The sequence below is a fragment of the Columba livia genome, chromosome 2, assembly GCF_036013475.1.
Source record: "Columba livia isolate bColLiv1 breed racing homer chromosome 2, bColLiv1.pat.W.v2, whole genome shotgun sequence".
Classification (NCBI taxonomy): Eukaryota; Metazoa; Chordata; class Aves; order Columbiformes; family Columbidae; genus Columba; species Columba livia.
In genome coordinates this window covers 42,490,944-42,507,943 of record NC_088603.1, presented here as the reverse complement: position 1 = coordinate 42,507,943, position 17,000 = coordinate 42,490,944, and the positions used below count along the sequence as shown (strand labels likewise).

General features: G+C 35.7%; 1 protein-coding gene across 7 annotated transcripts in view; it reads left to right on the top strand.

Moving 5' to 3' along the window:
* Positions 1–17,000, top strand: part of SLC4A7 (solute carrier family 4 member 7) — a 93,275-nt gene that overhangs the window by 39,812 nt on the left and 36,463 nt on the right. For 6 of the 7 annotated variants that reach the window (XR_010470120.1, XM_065051597.1, XM_065051595.1 and 3 more), the window contains exons 3-6: positions 9,060–9,203; positions 11,475–11,610; positions 12,641–12,801; positions 14,952–15,140. Coding sequence is in view for 6 of the 7 variants with exons in the window: in XM_065051597.1 (XP_064907669.1) it covers positions 9,060–9,203; positions 11,475–11,610; positions 12,641–12,801; positions 14,952–15,140 (630 nt within the window). In the remaining variant the exon portion in view is untranslated. The remainder of the gene's footprint in view (positions 1–9,059; positions 9,204–11,474; positions 11,611–12,640; positions 12,802–14,951; positions 15,141–17,000) is intronic. The other variant, XM_065051596.1, reaches the window with a different exon arrangement.

Here is a 17,000-nt window from a genome sequence, read left to right as displayed (position 1 = left end):
GGTTTACTATTATTCTACCTTGTAGATGCATCTAAATGGCAACTGTTTGAAAAGCCGTCAATAGTTCTTGTAAAATTTTTCAAGAAAATTTGTACAGGGACAGGTAAGCACAAGTAATACAACAGGACATTGTAGCTGCTGGCACTTTAAGATTGTTCTTAGTATTTACATTTTTAAGTTCTGTAATAAGCTGTACTTATTTAGACAGGCAGTGCAGAACAGGTTTCTTATGGTTCTCAAACTACAGAATGAGTGCTGGAATCTTTGAGACCCCTTAGTGGTCTAAAAAAACCCCGTGTTTAACAGACAAAAAAGAAATGCTATTACTTATGAAATATCTCTTTACGTGGTCAGATAGTAGAAAAATGTGTAACTGCTTCTGAAAACAAAAATAATTTAAGATAGTCATTAATGATTTTTGCAGACTTATGTTTCATCCCTGCTCTTGTGTTATCACAAAATTGGAAAGATCTTGCCTGCTTGTTAGTTTGGGTTGAACTGAGAGCAAGCAAAAACATGTCTATTCAAATATAGTACTGCTAGTTAGGTCTATGAAACATGCTCTTTCATATGCAACATCAACAAGATATTCACTTGCACCAGTTGTGCTGGTAGCTGGTGCAGGATAAATCTTTTCGTCCTTATCCTTCAGAAATAAACATTAGCTGTGCTCAGCACTTCTCTATAAGTCACAAAAAATTTTAATGCAACTTCAATTAAGTGAATTTTGGAATGAGGTTGCAGAGCTTCACCTTCATCACATGTGTGTTGAAAATTTAGTTATAATATTTCTTGCTATGGTAATCCTGCATCGTACAGTCCGCAGGCAAGTTCCTTCGGACTTCTTGTCCTGTTCATTTATGCAATATTCAGACTTCTTTGTAGAGAGAATAATTTTTCTCAACTTATTTTATTTTTTGTGGTGTTCATCCCAAAGGTAAATCCTTAACAAATATTACCAGAACCACTTTCAGACTGTCTTTTGAGAGGGAAAGTTGATAACCTGATTGTGTAGACATAAAACTCAATAGGGCACCCAAAGTCACTGGACACAATTTTCAGTTTTGATGTGTCATTGGTTTTGGAGGCAGGGGGTTATTTCTGATTTCTAGAATAATTTTCTTGGAAGTTGCTTTTGGAATTGCCAAACATGGTACTACAAATTCTGAAATTCTTATTTGCATGTTAAATTACTTGCAGATTACTGGGAAGACATACTGTAAGCTCCTGGTAAGTGAAGCTTAATAAAAGTTACTTGAGACAAGAGACTTTTTTTTTTTTTTTTTTAAACATTAAGAGGCTTCTTGATGGTAGCCTAACAAGAGCTGAGTATACTAAAAACCATAGGCTATTTTACCCCAAAATTCATATTCTTTAGCTAGATTAGCTAACAATTTTACCAGTTTTGATACAACCCTTGTCCTCATCCTTGAGGGACATTATTCTACAAATAGCTTTTCTTAGTGAGGGTTCTTGACACACATGTTAATTTCTTATTTATGGAACGGTCTCAACAGCTAAGGAACCATTCTGCATTCCACACCTGATGAATGGCTGTTGACAGGAAGTTTTATTTTGCTACAGAAGGTGTTATGCAACTTTACAATCTTTCTGGCTGAATTGGGACTGAGCAGTAGTATTCATACTGAAACTAAGTCATCAGTTTTGTGTGTATTTTAAGTAATTAATTAGAATAATGATAGTATTATTTTGATTTTGTTATTGGTTAAAAGACGTTCTGTAGTGTATATATGTTGTATAAATGTGTATGCTATTCTATTCTGCTTTAAAATTACTTAGATGTATTTAATATTATGATTGAGGTGTTGCTTTATGAGACTTCAGTAATTTCAGTGACTTCCGCATGTGAACTGGAATACGTGTGTAGGGAATCATAAAATTCACTTTAGCTGTGCTTCCCTCCTCATGTAGCCAATTTAAAGTAGATCTTTACATAAATACTGAACCTTAAGTGAAAATAATCTTTGAAGGAGGTGATACAGCAACGTGTAAGTTTTTCAATACGTAACTACTTCTGTAGAGGTAGAAGGCAGTACTGAATGTGCATACGATGTAATTGTTACAATTTCTAACAAGTGAGGTTAGATTACCTAATATTCGTCCTCCAAAAGGGAAAAAAAACCCTGTTCAATCACATTGCCTATCCTCTAGTAATGGTTTTTCAAAGTGAATCAACATTTAGACTTGAATGAGTTCATGAGAATGTCTGCAGCAGACTATAAATTTGCTTATATTTAAATGTCTAAAATCCATTTTGGGAAATGTCCGTGCTAATTTTAGCATTTCTTCTCAAAACAGAGTTGTTTTTAAAATGGATACCATTCGAAACAAATGGCTTTTACATGAGGATGTAAAATAAATATTTAATGTAAAATAGACTAAGATGGAAGCAATGCTATTAAAAATTTGTGAATAATCTGTGTCCTATCTTTTTTTTTTTTTTTTTTAAATCTTCAAACCTCTTTTATCTGAGATAACATTTTGTAATGTTTCTGCTCTGACTGGGTCAGCAATTTTGTAAAAGAGTAACTAGCTGTGGTTTTATAATCTGAAATGTATGTAAAATTGTTAAACAAGCACTAAGGCCATAATACTGAAGTTTTACCAAACAGCACCAATAGAAACTTAAAACTTTCAGTGAACTTGATGGTGCCAGATTGCTCAAATTTAAAATTTTTGAGATGAGGCAGAAGCAGCAGGAGACTGTGCTGGATTCTGCTGCCTGTACTTTCTTGATGGCTTACCATAACATTTATCTTCCTATTTTTTAATCCCTTTAAAATCAGTTGTACCTAAAATTGGCTAAACCTGTGGCTTGACAGATGTCAGAAATCTTTCTGAATGGATCACGTCTCCATTTGGAATCTCCTGAAGGCTAATGTTTCACAGCAGTTAAACCTTTTAAAGTGTGAGGGGTTTTTTATTTCCAAACACTTTCTATTTTATAAAGAAAGTTGAAGTTTGAGTATTTCTCTGAAAGGGTAACCCTTACATAAGGCAAGATTCCCTCTAATATTTTTCATATGTCAGGAAATGGATGCGTTTCGGGGCAAGCTGATGCACTTAAAGATGTGTGCAGCAGTTGTACAGGAGAGGTGTGTGATCATCAGTGGGTCACACACACACACATTCTCATTACAAATTTGAAGTGGGGATATCTTGCAATACTTCACAAGCACGGTATTGATGACCCTGGAAGCCTTGTATCCATACAGGCTGTGGCATCTGCGAATAACTGAGAACATGGGTTTCTTCATGAGTGGACAAAGAGCCAATTTGCGATCTTCATGGGTCTTTTGCTTGAATTGCATGTTTCTAGGTTTTCTCCCCTCCAAAAGAAACAACTCAGATTATCTCGGGTATATATCCTTTTTCCTGAGCCATGGTGCAGAGAAAAGCTGGACCAAGGATGTGCAGCTCAGGTAAAGCATGGGCCCAATTGGGGTCTGACTGGGATGTGCAATGTGAGGGCAGCGAGTATCCCTCCCACAGATACCAGGTGGTGGCCTGTTCCCCAGGACAGGGAGATGGGTGCTGGCCATAGGCCATCAAGACCTGGGGTAGACCTGTCCTGCTAGAATCCCTGCATAGCTCTGTCAGCTGGCACTAAGCTTTTCCTCTTTTCATTACCACCTGTGTCTCTCATGTCATTACTGATAATGCCTTCTGGAATATTGTTGATTGTGTCAAATAGAAATATTCAGTGCATTCTTCTCTTCTGACTGCCACTACCAACTCATACTTGGTTTTAAGTCAGAAAAAAAAATCACTTCTGTGTGTAATGAGAAATGTGGCATTTACTGCTTTTGCCGGTCAGTGTAATATGCTGTCTGTCTTTCATTGCGTAGCGAGAAAACGCTCTCACGGAGCTGCTATAGCATATGCTATGCATACTAGATTTTTGGATTATACCTCTCAATTTAACCTGTCCAAGTATTATAAAGAGTGTATTCCTATATATACGTAATTACTAGGAGCAACAGGACATTGCAGAAGAGAGACCATGAGGTTTAACACATTCTAAAATATCCTTCACTGTGGAGAACCTTTGGGCTCCAGCTATGGCATGTAACTGTCTCATGAAATAATTTTCTTTGCTCATTTATTGGTTAGAAAATGTTATTTCAAATGTTTTATTCTGAAAGCAAGAGAGAATTTTTGTCAATTCTTTTAAAAAAGCACAGAAAAAGAATCCTAGGTAACAATAGGGCTTTTTTATAGTTAATTCATGCATGGAAGACCAAGATCACGTTGAAGCATTTTATGTTCACTTTTACTACATTAATTCCTTAGAAAATAATTTGGCTGTGTCTTGGGAATGTTATGTGTGAGAGAAGTTAATAAGATAAGCTAAAATGCTACTGCTTATTTTTAAATATTTAGTTTTTGTCTCACACTAAGGACTTCAGTACAAATATTAAATTGGACATTTAATTGCATACTTCAGAAATGTGGTGTTACTTTTAATTAGAAAATTAGAGGCTTAGTAGCAGTATTTTCAGTGAATTACTGACTTGAGTGAATTTTCAGAGTTTTCATTATAAATAAATTAAATGAGAGAGCAGGGTTTGAATGAGGGATTCTACTTGTTCCTTAAGTTTCACCAGAACAAAGAATATCTGGAGAAAGCCTTTGGGCTATGGAGTTTTTGGGGGCATGAAAAAAGCTTCGTGTTCTCACTCTTTACTTCTTCCATCTACTTCCATCCACTCTTCTTCCATCCACCGTTTTTTTTTCTCATTTGTGTGGTTCTGTCTTCAGACCAGAGCTGTGACAGAAGAGGTAGGAGTTGTGCTCGTAAATTGCATTGAGCTTATTTTTGTGCGTACAGGTATTTTCTGTGATGTAAGGGGAGTTAATGTCAAGGCATGAGATGATGATATATTACATGTACTTCCTAGCAGAGGAATATTTTTAAAGATGTGAGTTAGAAGACACTGAACAGCACATAGCTTCCTTCCCGCTGCTTTCTTTCCTGTTATATGGTCTTAAGGAACAGATTAGAATCTCTCATGGAGATCCTCCAGTTTTTCCGTACTGGAAAGCCTCATGCTGGGACAAGATGGATTATTACGTTATTTGATTAAATTAAAGCTTGCATGTAAAATAAATGATATGTCTTCAGATTATTATCTGAAGATTCTTGGAAAAATAATAATTGAGAATTCACATAGGTGTTAACTTGGTTTTCTTTGCTTTCTCTTGTTAACATGGGGAAGAATGTCTTTGTACGAAGCTTAAAAGGCATCTAGCTAACAAAACGATAGTTAGAAAAAAGGAAGTTCTGTGTGGAATTGCACTTATGGGGTTGCCACATGAGAGCATTTTTGGATAGATGTTTTTGATCTGTCTTGGACTTTAAAGTCTCTGTTACCATTTTCTTAGGGATTTCGGGGAGAAATCAGGGAACTTAGAGCATTTTCTATTCTGCCAGTTTTATAGGACTTGATGTAAACTGCCTTTCGGAGACAGTGATGTGATGGAGACATGTGGCAAGCTTCTAACATTTAAATTTGTTTCATACTGAAAAGGACCTTAAGCAGTAAATACCCTTGGTGGCTTTGAACAGCTAAGCTTGGATAAAGTCATGTTAGATTAAAATGAACAACTATCTCTTGAGCTTTGTATTACTAAATTTAGTATCGGGCTCTCTGCTAATTCTATAGAATTTCTTTAAACCAATATCCAATAACAAGCTTTGCTAGGCAGTGGTACTGTGCTACAGATGTTTTTGTGAATAAAGCTTTGAAGGTCACATAACTGTACCTTTCAAGATTTTACAAACAATGGTCAAGTAAAGGTTGTGTTCCTTTTAGAAAGAACACTGATGGTAGTAATATGAATTCCAGCCTTTTCAGAATTAACTTTTGCTCCATCGCTATTATATTACTTGCCTTTCTGTTTTGGTGGTGGATTTTTTGTTGTTGTTTGTGGTGGTGTTAGAATTAAGGTTAATCTTGTCCAACATTTATTATGCAGTTTTGCGTCACCTTTTGAAGTTGAATGTACCTGGTTTTAAGTGATTGCAGTAGTATACTCAACGGCAGTAGTTTTAGATTTTCTGGGTAATAGGGGAGATGTCTGTGTTTATAAATGTCCATGATATTAAAAAAAAAAAAAGAAAAAAAAAAATCCCTCTCTTAAGGAACAGTTCAGTGTATTCATAAGCTGCTGTTTGCAATAGCCAAATTTTTCTTGGTTAATCTGTAGTATTGCCACCCTACATGCCTGCTCTGGGGTGTGGAATCAAAGGCTCTTCAACATTAAGTTTTTGCTTGAAGCTATTTTGATAGAATTACCTTGGACTGTGATGCATTTTACTTAATAATCCCTGAAAATGATCTTGGCCATCAGCATTTCACATTAGTCCCAAAATAAAGCTGGAGGTGTGGCTGTCTGATTACTTTGCATATACAGAAGTGAATTGGGGAAGGTATTTGTGTTACATTTGCTTGCATGACAGTGCCTACGTTAGGAAATAGCCATTCACACCCTGGACAGCATGGGCTGAAGGGTAGAATAACCCATTGCTTGCCTGCTCCCCCATCTTTTCTGATACTCTAACCTGTTGGGATAGTGGGAAGGTGCTCTTAAAGTTTCTGCAACATACTTGCTCTCCTCCAGACTTTTCTATTGCAAAAGTTTTTCAGTCAGACTGAAGTTCTGTAATAGGAGATAAAGTTCTCGTTTTCCTTGTTCTACCTCTTCTCCATGCAGCGACATGGTCTTTGACTATGGAAGTGATCACTCTGTTACAAGTACTAAATTTTGCAATAGCAAGGTGAATTGTGTAAGATGGAGGGTCTTGAAAAATCGTATGGGATTTTTGTTTGTTCTTTAGTGCAGAAAGCAATGTAGGACTTGGTCTTAATTTATGGGAACAGCAAAAGACCAAAATGTGGGTGTTATCCTAATTTTTCAGGAAGTAAAATCTTGAACAATTTCAGATTCCTGAAATTTTCTATAAAGTAATCACCTGCAAGTTTTTTTATGCAATGATCAAAACACGTGCTTAAAACAGTCTTATTAAGAATATTGGTAATATAAAATGTTGGTAATGTTGGTTCCAAGTTTCTTAGGAAAAAATAGTTTGTGCGAAAAAATCAAATACTTTTATGAATAAAACTGTGACTATATATAACTGTAGTTTGATACTTGCAAATTGAATATATAGAATAAAACAGAAATCCTAACAGGGATGATAATGGCATTTGCAGAGGGTGGGAGGGGTCACCCTGTTGTACCAGGCAGCTTTGGGTGGAGTGTGATGAGTAACATGGCTATTTTTGAACCTAATACTTTTCTGGTTTTCCTATATATAAGACCATTGTATCACAACTATATCAATAATGTGACCATTGTTAATGGTGTCACCTAGTCACATTATATATCAAGTGCATTAATTTATGTTTAGGTGTTAAGTTTGCATGGATTTCTTTCGGAATTGCATTGTGCTCAGTAGTTGTGGAGAGTGGAGCCTGGCAGGGGCTGAGTGTTCCTCTTGGAAGAAGCTGACAAAAGAAGAGTCTCTCGCTATAAATAGGACTGATGAATGCTTCAACAAATTAATCTGTTTTCCAGTCTTACATGGAAACAAATAGCTTTTAATGGGCTTAATTTCAGAGTTGGTCATAGTGCCAATCAGACAACTCTAATTAAAACTAGTGTTGGAGGGCTGTCAAGATCAGATTTTGTAGTTTGAAAAGGAATCTTGACCAATTAAATTAAATATTGAACATACTCATTACTGATTTTTGCCTAGTTTTTTTACTCATGTAGCACTGTAAAAATACTGCTTTATGAAAATTTTGTGTATCTTTTTGGGCTTAGAGATGCTTTGCTTGGAAAACCAGTGTGACATACTACCATTCTTTATTTCTTTAAAGCTCTGTAATTGCCAGAATTTTTCATTATCTTTAACTGAGTGTGCATGTGTGCTATACACACATCTATACATGCATGAATGTGTACAGTCACGTCCCTAGGACTTTCCTGTCTTGTATAAATATGCTGAATTTGCGTCTCTATAAGAGCTGGAAAACCACTTCCTTTTTTCTTTTTTCGTGTCAGTCTTCTGTAATCACTCTTCTACAGTATGAAACAAAGTATTTAGTGTTAACCTCCAGGCTTATAGTTAATGTCTCTTCCTGAGATTGTTTGTTTAAAAAGGAATTGCAAAAGTTTATTTTATATGCTAAGTCTGTTACAGGAGACATGGTAGTAATACGTTCATAACACTCTGACTTCTTTTGCCAAGTTGTTGATGCTGGTATTGCCTTAATGTGAAGTGTCAAAGGAAAAACAAGATGTTGAAAGTACATGTTTTGAAGAGCAGTATGTATTGGTTTGAGGATGTGCTACTTAAATTTAGTAAAAGATTCTAGAATAAAAGAAAACCCCCAAATCAACAGCCTTCTGTGTATGGTATTTGATGTTTTGGCATAGTTTTCTGAATACAAATTCCTCTTACGCGTCTACACTGATACTAAATTAATGGTATAGTTGAACATCAGTTTCACCTGGGTGTGTGATGTGCTGCTTGAAGAAATATCTTGCAGTTCATTCAAGTGAAGAGAACTGCTTGCAGATTCTAAACGATGGGTAATTTCTTAATGAAGTTCATAAGCTGAACTAGGAGATTGTATCTTGCCGTCGTATTAACTATCCTGATATGAATCCAGTATCATGTAATTTCTCTGTCTTGCCTTGGTGTTTATCAGGTAGCTTCTTTCAGTGTTATAGGTCAAGCTTGTCTTTCTATATTACTTGTTTTACAACTGAGTTCTTAAACTGAATAACTATATAAGAATATGGCCCAATTTATCTGGGAAATGAGTATACTTGTTTCTTGACACTGGGGAAAGGCAGAAAGGACATGGTAATATTAGTTCACTAAAGGTGATTTTGCTCAATGCTTTTGGGTTGTTTTTTTTTGAACTCCGTGTCTTTTTTGACTAAGATGCTACATTTGTGCAGGAGGTGTGTGTTTTTTTTTTTTTTTTTTTGTTTAATTGTATCCTTTTCACCTTTCTGAATAGGCCACAGAGCTGTGTATATTGGAGTTCACGTCCCATTTGGAAAGCAGGGCCGTCGGCGGCACAGGCATCGTGGGCACAGGCATCACAGAAGGAAAAAAGATAAAGAAACTGACAGAGAGGATGGCCGAGAATCTCCGTCGTATGGTAAGAAATTTGTTGTGTGGGTTCTTTGTGTCTCTTGAAAATAAACTTGTAGTAGTTATTTTGTGCTTAAGAGTTGTTTGCTTTGTGCCGTTTCTTGTATTCTCACTGTAATTAATATTTTTCTATATACAATCAGGCAAGGATTGTATGGTTGTGTTTTAGCTAAATCATAAGGTGTTGGACTTCATCCGGGTGTCTACATGAGAGTTCAGCAGCCTACACTGAATAGATTAAACTAGAGCTTCATAATACTCGCCTGTAGCATAAAGATATGTGTTATTTAAATTAGACACCATTTTCAAGGTTGTGTAGTCTTGTCACTCAAGATTTTTGGAAGTATGAATGTAGCTGTGAAGTAGTATTTGCCATGGTAATTCGATTGATCTGTTAAAATATTTACTTCAACCTTCTTCTGTCTGCTAATAACAGTAATGCAATTGTACTGCCTCCTGAGCTTTGGTTTTGGATCAGGTTCTGCCCCAACCAGCCTGTTCCTTGTCCTCAAGAGATGACAACTTGGTCATATCATTCTCTGAAATGAAATTATTTGGTAGTACTCATGGCAGATTTTCTTCAAGACCTTAAGCAGGCTTTTATTCCTAGATTGTAATGAATGGGAAAGTTACGGTACAGTGTTCCACTTCAACCGCGGACACCATGCTGTTCACTATCACCTTTCTATGAATAGAATCATGTTCTACATGAAGCCAGTTCCCTGAAACAAAGGAGTTTTCAAATGAGAATGCCTTGACAGGTCTACTTTTACCATTCTCCTACAGTTCTTAGTTTTATCCATCTTCAGAACTTCTCCTCCCAAATAAAATTATTATAATTTGATCATATGTTTGTAGAGCCTTGCTCTACAGGTTCCAAAGCAGCAAGGAATATTAAATAGATAGAAATAAATTTTCCTTTTCTGGTCAGTTCTCTGTCCTGGATATGCAGGATATTGTAGGATTCTTGGGATATGTTGGTTTTGGGACAGAAACAATCTGCTGTACATCTTCATTGATAATCAGCGTTTTTTGTATTCAAAAGCTAATTTCAGAATTATTTTATCGGATGATGATGTATGCCAGAACAACAACGTAAAAACAAAATTCAATTCTGAATGAAGTTCATTAGTAAGTGGGATCTTCTGTCTAAATCTAAAAGGCGATCTTCCTTCTGCAGTGGAAGCATACAGTTGTCTGTTCAGATCTGTTAGCTGTGAAGGTGATGTTTCAGTGAATGAAGTAAAATTTTAAAAACTTAGATTTACCTGGATATTTTATCTCTGAGCTTCCTTGATATAACATTGCTGTTGCTACATTATTGAATGTTATTGAACCTTTGTAATTTAAAAGCTTTCTCTTGAGTTGAAACAAGATTTGTGTGTAAGTATTAAAAATATCTCTAAAACCACCTCTTTATTGTGTTTTTATAAGTTTTGCTTATAGCAGGGAGTCCACTACTTATATTTGATCACTAAAGATAGTTATATTTTGTTACAAGTTATTACAGAGCTTGTTCCACTAGGCATAATACTTTGAGAAGTTAAAATATTTCCTCAACATTTTAGGTGTGTTATTTCTGCTTTCCTATGCTATTTTATGTACATTGTTCCAAACATGAGAAAGTTAGTAGTTTTTTCCATCATACATAAGTAGCAATGGGCCATCTGGAGGAAAAAACCAATCTGCTGCTCTAACAATAGGAGTGATTGGGTACCCAGTATGTAGAGCAGGAAGAAAAAAAACCAGACTGTTTAGCATCTTGAACTATTACTAGGGCAAGCAATCTGTAAGTCAGGCTAATTTTTTCCTTCAACTTGATGTGGGTGTGATGCTTTGTTTGTTTGGTTTGTTTGTTTGTTTTTGTGTTTGTCTCCCCCCCCCTTTAATTAGTGTCTGTGTCATGGTGGTATCATTTATTTTGTTTTCAAAGTGAAAACAAAGTTTCTAGCCCTTTGGTATATACATTTTTATTTCTTTACCAATGTTGCTGTTCATGTTTATTTTCATATTGTCAATCTGTAGAAGAGCTAAAAATACTTAATTGCATTATGTAAGCATAAATTTCCAGCTGTTTTGTTTTCAGAAACAATGAACAATTTTGAAAGGGCCTCCTTTTAAATAAATGTCCATGTTTCTTTTGTTTCTCATCCCTCTTGAAGAGGATATTGTGCTGCATATTTCTAACTGAGAGCAGGAGATTTAACTGTTACGTGGTGTTTCTTACATGGTAGACGTACAAGTTCTTTTAATTGTTTATTGTCTCCTTTTCTGCAAGATACGCCATCCCAACGAGTGCAATTTATATTGGGTACTGAAGATGATGATGAACACATTCCCCATGATCTCTTCACTGAAATGGATGAACTTTGCTTCAGGGATGGAGAAGAATATGAATGGAAAGAAACAGCCAGGTATCCTGAAAATAAATTGTTTCAAGGGGTATCTTTTAGTGATTTTATTTCAAAGAACTGCAAACCAGGTCTGGGTTAGAATTTTCACGAACAAGAGGAGTAGTTCACTCAGTTCGCAGTCAGCAAATCAAAACTTTTATTTGGTTCTTTCAGAGTTGAAAAAAAAAATGTGGTTTTTCAAGACACCTTCAGTCTTACTGGTGCTGTGTTGACCTTCCTAAAGCTGATCATGCCAAGCATTGTGAAAAGTACAACTGTATTTAGTTATAAATAGAGGTGTTCAGCTGTGGAGCACAATGTTACAGCATCACAAATCTTGTTCTGTTATTGCTGATATATTAGTGTCAGGTGTTTTTTTTTTTTTTCACTCAAACATAAAGAAAATTGGACATTTACATTTGTTCTTCTTAGGTAGTATTTGATTTTTTGCAAATTGCGTGCATGAACATTACAGCATGCCATTGTTATTATTGGCCCATATTGCTTAAGTTGCTTCTTTCTGCATATGCATTGTAATAAATTATTCTGCATTCAGTACTTCTAATTGCCTTATTGCATGTTAGCTTTTTCAGAAGTTCAATTCACATAATGTCCATGAGTCAGAATCAAGATTGATTTATAGTTACACATGCTGATATTACCAAGCTCTTAAATGTCTGACTTAGCAGACTAAGAGACTTGGTATATGGCGTCTTTCAGGCAGCCTTCTAATCCTAAAATACTGATGAAACTGAGATTCAAGTAACAAGGCACAATCCCACACTGCTCACAAGAACTTGTGAATAGACAGGTATTGTTCAAACCAAAAGAAACCAAAAGGGCGACAACTATAAACAGTTGAGTGTGGTTAAAAGGCCCGATAAACATGTTGTAACTGTCAGTCCTTTGGGTTGCCTGAGAAAATGAAAGCCGGTATGAGCTGGTAGGATTTTCTGTTCCATGTCATACAGAAGCCACAAGGAAGAATGGGGTTGCTTGCCAAAGTGTGTCTTTCAGAAGAAATGTAAATGTATGTATATATGCATTTCAGGTGGCTAAAATTTGAAGAGGATGTTGAAGATGGTGGTGATCGGTGGAGCAAGCCTTATGTAGCAACTCTGTCCCTGCACAGTCTCTTTGAACTGCGAAGCTGTATTCTCAATGGGACGGTCATGTTGGACATGAGAGCAAACACGCTAGATGAGATAGCAGGTTGCAGCAAAACTTTTTAAAAAATATTCCTAAATTCTAATCTATAACTTGATATTTTTTATGGTGTTTTTTTATGTTCTTGAAAATATTATACCTGAGAAAGAGGCATGTGCCTGCTTACTATGGTTTTCTTCATCTGGTTGTAAAGAGCTGATCCTACAAACTTTGCTTACAAGGAGCTACACTGGGCAAGTAGGACCTCCTTTATTACATATTCTAGGATGAGGCCCAGAATTTGCCTCTGTGTTCTAATACCTGAATATGTTGTTTGTCTTTGTTTCTACAGATGAAATGTAAATATCTGCCAGAACATTTTATGACTTATTTGTGCCCTTTAGTACCGTAATTATTAATCATAACTTGGCTGATGTTAACTTGATGCCATTCGTGCAGTTAATTGTTGCACATCTGGTATTCTTTTCGCCTTTATAAGAAGTGATCAGAAATAAATTTCATACATGTTATTTGACCTACTATTTCGAGTGTCCTCACTAATCACATGGTCATATTGGATACTGTAAAATCAGCTTTGAAGACTTTTTCATATATAAATATACACACACACACACACAGAGGCCTAGCCTGTATGTCTTTGAACTAGTTTTACATTGTTTTCCTGGTATCTCTTGCTACAGGTACCACACAGTGTAATGCCTTCTCAGGAATCATGCCAGGCTTAGGGCTGACCAACATGTATGTGAAGGACAAGGCATTTTGGCATTAAAAACTTGAGCAATGCCTGAAATGTTTTCTTATTTTGTTTTGAAATCTTTGAAATTCACTCAGGATATTGGTATTCCCTTCCTATTTTCCCATCTTACTGAGCAAGATTGTTCAGTACATGGTTTGTAAGAGTAATGTTTTGGCTTTTAACTTATTTTTAATTTAGCAATAATCTTAGTACATGAGGAAAATAGTTATTGCTTAATTTTGTGTTAACAGCATTCTTTTAATAGCACGTGTTTTAGTTGAAACTAGGTTGTTTTAAGAGGTTCCATGAATTTGTTTCAAGTTAATTTTAGGTGCCATTATGAAGCATGTAGGATAACAGTCCTTGGCATACAAATGTCTTGTTGCCCTGAGCCAGGAATATATAGTAGGTATCCTTGGTTCTCACTGAAGACAGGAGGGAGAGGGTGGGCTTTTAAGAAGCTGTAACAAAAAGTTGTGTGTTGCCAGTAATCCCAGAAGGAAGTGGCACTGTGCTGACAGAGACTTTGCTGCATGTAATTTTGTTTGTAAGGTATTCTGAGCCATAACCTTTTTCATTGTGAAAAATTCTCTGTAATTGCAGTTTACCAATACAGTTAGGTTCTTGATACATCAGTTAAGATTGGCAAAACATATTTTAGAACTTGCCACGGAGGTTCATGTTGATCTGTGCAGGTTTTTCAAAATATTAATTAATTACAAAAATAAATCAGCTAAGAAATTGCAGCAGGTGTTTTCCCAGACATGCAGGCTTTCTTTCCTGGTGTGAGCATTCTGATGAGATGCCCTTTTGAATCTTGATGCTCTTTGAGAGCTGATTAGTTTGAGAGGATGTAACTAGCTTTTGTTTTGTACTTCCTTTCCTAAAGCATCTGAATCGCATGAAGTTCAGTAGAGAACCTCAGGAACTTAGGGCATCTGAAGGTGACACAGGAATTAGGGAATTAATCCATTCTATAGTAACTTTCACTTCTGTATAGTTGTATACTTAGAAAATGGGAAACACCAGGTTAAGACTGTTGTAAGATTGTGTTTGTATCTTTGTGCACTCACTTCTAGTGGAGGATTGTTGCTTTTTTTTTTTTTTTTTTTTTTTTTTTTTTTTTTTTTAAGGAAGTCTCAGTTGAAAGTTGAAGTAAATGACAATAAATTATAAAATATTAAGTAACTTATTTCTTAAAATGATGCTACTACTAAATACCGCCTTTTGGATCTGCATGTTGTGCTTTCCTCATTCTCACATTAGCTTGCTTAGTGACATCTTTTAAAATTTCCTGTGGATTCTTGAAAATGACTTTGCTGAAGAAAAGACCTTGTTTTTTTTTTTTTCAATAGATTTAATTTTTTTGTTATTATTTAGTGCAACTACAGTTTTTGAGTGTGGTGAAGGAGGGATTTGATAGCTATATAGAAAAAATTTATTTCTTGTTGTTATGTAGATATGGTTTTGGACAACATGATTGCCTCTGGCCAGCTGGATGAATCCATAAGAGAGAACGTGAGAGAAGCTCTCCTGAAAAGGCATCATCATCAGAATGAGAAAAAGTTCAGCAATCGGATTCCCCTGGTTCGGTCTTTTGCAGATATAGGCAAGAAACATTCTGACCCTCACTTGCTTGAACGAAACGGTGAGATAAGTTGTAGCATCCAGTTTGTTCTAACCTGTTAAATAATGTTCTCATTGGGAGACAAAGGAAAATTCAGCTGATAATATCAGATAAGTGTTTCCTTTTTGATAAGCCAAGAACTAATGATAACAATGTGTGCTATGTGTAGCTGTAGATGATGTTTCTGAATATTTTTGCATTTACTCAAACATTCTATTCCTGCCTGTATACGTAGCATGCATTATTGTTTTGGGGTATAGAATTAGACCTACATGGGTCCTAATGGTTTTTAGGATATGCTTGAATAAAAAAATATGTAATGTTTGAGGAATTTCAGCATCGTGGCATAACTTTGTGCTCATCCGATCAATCCTACTTGCTCGTTCAGTCTTCATACGGGAGATTTACTTTGTGGTCATGTCGTGAGTTCAGTGATGCTGACAATTACTGTATTTTAACATGGCTAAAAAAAGTTCACTCTGCTAATGGTGAAGAAATTACTTTTAGCTAGGACACTGTTTATTTTTGCCTTGTTTTGTAGAGAAGCATCTAACAGGGCAAAAGTATGCCCAAAGCCAAGAAAGGTATTAGCAATATTTTTACAGGCTGTATCACGTGTTTTGCTGAACCAATTCCTGAAAATATTTTGGATTATCAGTACATTTAGTCTAGACATACAGTTCCAAAATCCAAATAGCAATATATACTGCAGAACAGCATACTTTTATTCCTGTATTTCTTATGGCCTCTATTTCTCTCTATGTTCTTTGTTTTCCTTTGCCTTACATTAACTAAGATATGTATAATTTCAGTTGAAATGTTTTAGTGTAGTGAAAACTTAATACTGATTTCATGAATCGCTTCTTGAAGTTCTTTTCCTGTCTTAAAAGATGCCTCATTGCTTAGACCAGGTTCCCCTTAGTTAAGTGCTGTTGGGAGCTCTCAGTTTGATAAATACTGGGGATATGCTCTAGCAAATGTCAAAGCTTACTGATACTTTTTGTTAGCTAGTGAGTGCGTGATGCATGCTTAAATATTTCACTGGTAGTCTGAGTTATTTTTTCTAGAATGAAGAAACAACTAAAGTATATAGGAGCATAATTTCCTCTATAACTTCTGACTTCCCTATTTCGTTTAGTAAATGTGAAGATTTCACATATAAACTTGGTTTTACCCATCCTTTAACACCTGTACCCCCAGCGTAATTCTGAGAATTTTTGTATTTGAGGTCTCTTGCTTGTCAGTTAATTTCAATGTATGACTTCCACTTTCCAGTGCAGTTCATTCTTTATACTATTCCTATAACAGAAATGCGGAAATAAGAAACCATCATGACATGATGAACTCTTTGCCAGCATATACTGATTTACATTTTCCTTTATAATTCTATGGTTAGCCTCTAGTAAACTGGTAAAACAAACATGCATATGTGCATAATGCTTTTTAGGCTCTTTTTTACACCTGTGTCGGTTAGGACATCTCATGTTCATGACTCATCATAAATATACTGAGACAAGTCTAGTCATTACTGTAGTGATTAATATAGACAAAATCAACCAATTTGCATTACTGCACTACCGTTTTAATAGTTCATATTTGAAGCTTTTGTTCTTAATGTAAATCAAGTTTGTAGGATCTACTCTTCTATTGTTAGAGTGGGGGGAAAAATGTATGTGACCTTTTCTTAGGTGTGCTTTCAGCACCTCCGTGTTGTAAATAATGTTGCTCAACATATTGACCTCTGTAGTGCCCAGTATAAATGTGAGATGAAATGCGTCTAGTTTGCTGTTTTCTTGCGTGAGGGTATTGCACATGAAAACAGCATGTTTTTGATTTCAGGGATTGTAGGAGAAGTAATCGGTATTCTTCTCAAGGAGACTG